Source organism: Antrostomus carolinensis, unplaced genomic scaffold, assembly GCF_000700745.2.
Source record: "Antrostomus carolinensis isolate BGI_N321 unplaced genomic scaffold, ASM70074v2 scaffold45147, whole genome shotgun sequence".
NCBI lineage: Eukaryota > Metazoa > Chordata > Aves > Caprimulgiformes > Caprimulgidae > Antrostomus > Antrostomus carolinensis.
The window spans coordinates 4175-11855 of record NW_010328886.1 but is presented as its reverse complement, the minus strand read 5'-3'; the positions used below and the strand labels follow the sequence as shown (position 1 = coordinate 11855).

The window sequence follows — 7681 nt, the reverse complement described above, 5'->3', positions numbered from 1 at the left end:
ATTCTATGATTCTATGATAGCAGTTTTTAATTCCCCTCCCACCACACAACTGAAGAAAATGTTTACAAGCATGCTTCTTTGATACAAATATGTTGAATCATAAAATACAAAAAAGCCCCAAAAGCCTGATATATATTTATGTAAAGTGATATGAGCTACTTCTCCATGATATGGGATCACAAGACTTTTCCACTTTGGTTTTACTTGCTCAGAAGATGGAGTAAGTCACTAGTCAATTTCTGATAAGCTCCAGTATCTCAAGTGCAAATAGGACCCATTTGTAAGTGTTCATTTGGCTTATGCATGGAGTTGGTACTTTTATCATTTCAGGAGCTACAAGGACAGCAGAAAAATGACAGAGAGCAGCAGCACCTATCAATCATCCCAGGACTTCAAGGACAAGAGCTACAGGTACTGAGGTGCAGGCCACTCTTCCAAGAAATTAAGGTATCTTCTGAACTGAGATTATGAGAAGTATAAACCTGAGAGTCAGTGTTTGTCAAGTAACACTAACATTCCTCAGTCCTTTATCACCATGAAGCTGTTACAATAGGAGAAATACAGGTTGTCTCTTATGGACTGTTGAAGTTCAAGCCTAGATTCCATTTTTCTTTTTTCATACCCATGTCTACAGTCTCCTCAACTGTAGCACTGCAGACACTCTTTCACAGAAACTTTCCTGGTGCTCAGATGCATTCTCAGGAGCACAGACTCCATGTGAAGCCAGCTCCAAAGTTATGCATAATGAATACGCCCTTATGCATAAATCTGTAAGATACATGGTGTAGCAGTTCCTTTCTGCCCAACTTTTCTGATTCTGCTCAGTGGAAACTCTAGAGGCCAGAGGGAACAAAGTAGAGCAAGTAAAGAAATCTCAGCCAACAGTCTCTTGTTGTCGACCTACAGAAAGGCGGGAAGCTGAAAAACTGAGTAGGGAGGAGCCTGGATGCCAAAAAGCAATTCTCTATAGATTGGCCCTTTGCCTGAAAGACAGAAGGAGGAACACCCAGTGTCTGCACTGGCACAAGCTACATACCAGAAAACTGAAATTCAACCCCTGCCAAGCTACACTTTGAAAAGCTAGATGTACGTGGGCCAGTGAAAATTAGATGAGTTCAGAGTATGAAAAACTAATACAAGGGCTTTTTTTTTTTGCATGAAGGTCAGCTTAGAAAGACAAACTGAAAGTGAAAGGGTTAATAAAAATGTTAATGCCAAGAATCAGATGGAAATAATTATTAATCCAGTTGCTGAGCTGTTCCAAGAGGTATTCAGGAGAATCAAGAAAATACATGGATCAAGTCATCTCCATTTGCACTGCATCTTTCAAAGTATACTCTAAGTAGTAATTGTTCTGAACTTATCAGTGATGTAACCACTGAGATATGCTATGCACTTCCACAGTCCTCTGAAGATGTTACAATGGCCTTTGCCCCTTCACCTTTTAAATCTCTATTTGTCCTTTTAAATTATGCTTAAAAATAAATAAATAAAGAGCTGTCCACAGCCTACAAACATCTGCTTCTTCAGGTTTATATTCACACAGTATTTGTGCTCATGAGACAGCTAACTCCTAAGACCTAGTAGGTTTCATGCAGTACCCAAACTGTATAACCTTCCCAGCACTTGTCTAGTACAAGGAAAACAAGGAACACCACAGCATATGCACACAGAAAACAGCAAAAATACTGCCATTCTACAGTTGACATTATTAAAGACAAAATAAACACCCATTTAAAGATTAACCATAACTTTCACATACCACTTTATTGACGCATTTCCAGAAGTGCATTTTAATGCATCAAAGGGTTATTGAATAGCTAAGTATCACTCAATATTTTCAGGTTGATTTTCCTCTCTGTTCACACCCTTTCCTTCTATGTTGCCAGTTTTTACACTGCATTTTCTGCTTAACATACTCACACAGCCCTTTCCAGAAGATGCTGGGTGAGAGAAGGTGTGAAGAACAAGAGAGAAGATATCTGTACAAGATATGATGAACATAAGGAGGAACATATAAGAGCAGTTAAATTGTTGAATCTAAGTATGCACTGCAATACAGTGAAGTGCATGAGATCAAACTACTGAGCAACAAATTTCCTTCTTTTTCCACTTTCTTGTTTGTGTGGGTTTTTGGTTTTTATTTGCAGGAAAACAAACAAACAAAACCATTAAAAGCCTTCATCCTAAAGGACACCACTGTTTTCAGTTTCCCTTTATTGTTAAGGCAGTTCCACCTCTGGCTGGAGGCTGGTTAGCTCCGTTAACATACCAATTTAACACTTTAAAACAGGCATCTTTTGAAGTGCTTTGATTCAAGCAACCTGTCCACATCAAGTCAACATCTACCTTTATGTAACCACTAGAATATTTAGGATAACGGTGATGTTCTTTTGAAATGCAATTTGTAATACTCATTACACTTTTTATGATGTACACTATATAGCTGATGACAGCTACTGACTTTCCAATGGAATCTGTCCTTCCTTCGAGCCTTGTGCTTGCACCGCTTCATACAGAAGTGAAAAAGCAACCCCACACACACACCAGTGAATGGAAAGGGGTAGAGGAAGAGTCGATTCAAATAACTGTGCTGCATACTTCCTCATCCTGTAACTGGGAGTTGACACATCTTTACCCAAATCTACAGGAGTCAGGGTAACACTTGAAGGAAACATACAATTTTTACACAAAAACTTCCTTCCAGGCCTATGGACAATAGGAAGAAACACAGTAATACAAGCTATTTTGCTGTGACTAACTGCAGCTACTTCTACATCTAATGAAACAAGAGGACTATATCTAGTTGCATTGGATCACCTGGTTAACAGGAAGACAAGAAAAGTGGCTCCGTATCACCACCACTGAGAGGAAAATTTAGTACTTCCAGCTTCCTGTTCCATGTCAGTATTTCATCAAGTGCCAAACACTCAGCACCCCTGTAACATAGTCAAACTAACTTCAGTGGCACTGCATTGGAATAGTACCTTGTGCAGTTAGATATTCTGTTGCCTTTGGCATAGGAGGGAGTGGGGGAGTAAGAAAAAACAAAGAAACCCAAACCAAAATGAAAACGAAAGAAAAAACACTATCTCTTCTGATGACCTTCTAGCACTCAGGAAGAAAGGTTCAGAGTCAGCATTTAGTACTATGAATGTGAAAACTCAGATTGACAAAGAGAAAGCTCTGATGTACTTCTAATGCACTAAATCTTTTAACTCTCTGATCCTAATGAGATATTAATTATACATTTAAAAAGTCAAAATTACTCAAACTTCCAGACTCCTAAACAGATTTCTGCACATCCTCCTGTTCTTTCTTCTCAAGGAAAGTCAGAGGAGATACTTGAACTTCACCTCTAGTATTTAAAAACAAACAACAAAGAAACAAATAAAAAGAACCACCCAAACAAAAAAGCAGGCCTTACTTGTGCTAGCTATATAAACAGCTAAAGAAACTTTAAAATACACCAATCTCTTTCAAGACTAGCCATTCCTGAGAGATGCCAGTTGGCTACGTTTTAGTGCATAAAATTCAACAAATAATCTTGACATGTCCCATACTGACACTTAAATACTCCCAGTAAAAACAGCCTAACCATTTTCCTGCAGTGTTGTTCTGCTCATTCAAGAATTACCATCAATTTCAAGTGAACATGCAGTCACATCACAATAACAGACACCTATTTAGTTACTTTCAGAACGGTCCTTTAAGTGTATTTAAAGCCATATAGTTTGAAGACCAGCAAAAATCCCATATTTAAACCAAGTTTACATATATTTGTCCAGTAACCTGTGCCACAACTAGTACAACTAAGCAGTGCACTACACTGATAGGCAACTACTGATTCGCCAACCTCACATCAAAACTGTTTTTGTCAGGAAAAAAAAGTGTATGATGAACAGTCTTTAAACACACAACTCACTGCTAATTTTGAGGCACCCAAATGAAAGCTTATTTCTTGCCAAAGCACTCGCTAGAGAACAGATTTGTTTGGCTAACTTCTAAAAGACAGATTTATCCTTATACCAGTATTTTAGTATGGTAGTAAAGGCTTTTTCAGCACTGGGACCCAACTAACATTCCTTGCAATGGATGCCAGTCCCAGCAGGTAGCCTAACAGGGGAGATTTTTGTTTCCACAGAATTCATCACAGCATCACAGTATCACAATATTTTGGCTGCTCAGTACTCCAGCTTTCAAATTTTTCATATCACTAAAGTATCAGAATTACAGAATCTCTGAAAGTACTGAAACAGACAGCTTTACTGCTACAAGTAATTAATTCTTTATAGTGCATGGCTACAGTAGTAATTGCACAGTAAGCAACACTTCTGAATTTCCATTCTGAGTGTGAAGCTCCATGCATCCTTCACATACCAGAGAAGTCCAATTTGACAGAAATAGATAGATCTCCACATATAAAAACAATCATATTTAACATCTATTTGGAGAAGCTCACAGAAATCGGCCTACAGCTGCCAACATTTGTAATGTCACCTCTGACAGTTCCACAAACAACTGTACTTTTAGAATTCACTAAATATTTTTAACACAAGCATTTCCTGCTCCGCACCCTCCAATGCCTTACAATCATCTGAAGGAAAAGGCGACTGAAAACCACCATGCAGTTCTAGCAGGAGACACTAATGGTACTTGTACAATGGCAAAGCTGTCTAGGTTAAGAGTGGTGGTAGGTGTGGAACCATATCACCAAACTACCAACTTACAAGTATTCTAAGTAACCCAATTCAAGTACGGGCGGTAGCTTCCCTGTCTGTCCCCCACCCCCACCCGCCCCCCAAGTACACTGAAAATTCAAAACACACTTCACCACAGTGAATGGGGAATGATCAAAGAATGTCTACAAATCAATGTCTTTGACACTACCCTTTCATAAACAAAACACTAATTGACACCCCTTTCTCCCTCAAGGCTTCAACCCTGTGCATAATTAACCTGAAAACAGGGCCCAAGTAATAGCAAAACTTAACCCATGCTGGAAGTCCAGAAAAACTGAAATAGGAGGAGGATTCTGCAGTTTAGCTCAATTTGTCACTCTGACATCTTCATTTATATTCCTAGAATATTTACATTAAGCCCAGTTCCTACTAATTGTAGTTTTAAAGCTAAATATCTACATCCAAATACCTTTAAAAATAATAATTCTAACAGTCTTAGTATCAAGAGTTCTATGGGTAGTATTTCAGACAGTGTTTAAACTACAAGAAAATCAAGTACATCCAGGTGCAAAATGAAGGTAAAAGGCTACAATCAAATCACACTGCAGATTTCAGCAACACCAGTCTGCCCGGCAAGACAGAACAATCTCACACCTAGAAAAGATCATACAGCTGTACTCTTCCCTGCTGCTCTGTTTATCTACTGAAAATCCAAAGAGCAAACTACCCAACGCAGAATGGCAGGACACAGGGAGGTAAGTAAACTTCCTTCACCAGAACCGATTCTGCACGGATCTTTGACACGCAACCTCACTTACATACATTTAAGCACATAAATAACAAGAAGAATAATTATTTTTGCATTAGGTAAATAAACAAAGAATAATAATTTTTGCATTATTACATATACTTTCATTTTTCAGGCTTACCTGGTCTTTTTCATGGGGTAGAAGGCTGACAGGTGGAAGAGAAGCTGGGAAAGTGCTGGAGTATTTTGCAGCTCCTTTGTTTTCCAAACTGCCATAATTCACTCTATACTGAGGTCCATCCTTCAGTAATCTCCCATTGTTCACAGCACGTTTGGCCCCCAGACGCAACCTCTGCTGAAAAGCAGGATTGTTGAAAATATTTGCTAGGTCGTTTTGACTTCTCAAATACTTCTCTATGTTTTTCAGGGAGGAGCCATTTGGTTCTTGAAGCCCTTCAATTGCTCTTCTCAAGAGTTTATTCCAATCCACATTACGAAGCTCATTACAAGCTCCTCTAGTTCCCTTAACAGATTTAGGAATAGTCCCAGGTTTAACAGATGAAAACCGTCCAGGATTATCTGGGTCCTTGTAGGATGCAAGGCCTTTGTTGGTAACTTTAAGAATAGAACCATCTTGAACGCTAAGTTCCAACTGTTCCGAAACAGTCTTCTTATCTAATCCATGGGAAGCACAAACAGCATGACATATTCTCTCTTCAGAAGGCCTTTGCTTTTGCTTTTTAACTTTTTGTATAGCTTCAAGAATCCACTCCGTATAAAGAGGGTTGGCAAGTTTTACCATGGTTGACCAGTAATTGTTTCCAGCCAAGGGTTACCCATAGAGGTTCCTCCTTATCCTTTTAGCAGATCTTTCAGAGGCTGTTCACACCTCAAACACAAATCAAAGGATTCCACATACTGCTTGGATGCACCTCAAAAATATCCATCCTGAGGAGTCAGAAAAGGCAGGGAAATGTCTGCTGACTGAAACTTCCAATTACTTTACAGTTACGGAAAGGTTGAAAGGATTCATTTGTGACGATACTGGTACTTTCTTACAAGAAAGTTTGTTGCAACCTTTAAAAAGGAAAAAGAAGAGGCAGGGAGAGAACAGAGTTAACGCTGTAGTAAAAAAAACAATGCATTCAGACATCCATTCACACTGTAGATACTGCAGTATGCAAAAATCTTCGTGAGATTACTTGAAACGTTCACCAATTCCCATCCCACACCAAACAAGTCATCATAAATTCTTTCCACTTTTAGTTTTCCTAAGTTCCATCATCCCAATACTTAACCTACTACTGACTTGTTAGACAATTTCCATTCAGCTAGAGAGCTGAAAATATTTATTATTTTTTTTTAATATTTTAAATAAATAATTTCTAGACCCACTGGTATAAGAAAATTACTAAAACAGTGCATGGATTATACATGCACTAAAAACAAACAAACAAACAAACAAACAAAGCCAAGCACACGAAAAACAATCCTCAACTGATGAAAAGTCAAATTATTAACCACTACCATTTCTTACAGTATGCTGCCTCTAAGTGCCATGCCATATGGTGATTACACAACTCAGTAAAATCAAAAGCAAAATATGAGATCCAAGTTACTAGTATTACATCCATCATTAATAACTAGGTACCCCACAATACAGAATGGAAACACAAAGGCACTTCTCATTCTAAGGTGTGCAGAGGGGCACGCATTTGTGATACAAACTCTCAGGAACAGGAGGCATTTTCTCAAAAATACACTATCAGCATGAACACGTATAAAGAGCTCCCACTGACAAAATACATTTTGGTGACTCAACAATTTAACAAACAATTTTCATTACTTATCATGGAAATTACCACTCCAACAAAAAATTTGGTGGCTATAAAAACCTATATAAGAAACCTGAAGGAACATCTTGATCAGGTGTTTATTCATTCTGCAGGACAACTGGGGGGCGGAGGCAGGTAGAAAAAAGCCAAAAATGCAATTAAGACAGTAGTGACATAGTGAGTAGATAAATGTATTTGAGGTATTAGTGTTTTTTTCCCCAGAAATTTGAGGGAGAACTTTTGAAGATGTTAACAGAATTGTATAGTTACTTCAAATCAAAGGAAAATAAATAAAAACAGAAGCGGAAAATCTTCATTCTCAATAAACATGCTGTCTTGCAAAGTAGAAGATTCAGCAGTTTCACAGCACAATCTAAACCTGAGTTAACCTGAAACTACATTTATAAAGCTATGGC

At 38.2% G+C, this 7681-nt stretch overlaps 1 protein-coding gene across 1 annotated transcript; it reads right to left on the bottom strand.

Annotated features, from left to right (window-relative positions):
- Window positions 1-5611: 5611 nt before the first annotated feature.
- Window positions 5612-6503, bottom strand: LOC104528384 (histone acetyltransferase KAT6B-like; the record flags this gene model as incomplete). Its single annotated transcript, XM_010172375.2, has 1 exon — window positions 5612-6503. A coding segment is annotated over exon 1 (621 nt), but the record flags the coding sequence as incomplete, so codon positions are not given.
- Between the last annotated feature and the right edge of the window lie 1178 nt (window positions 6504-7681).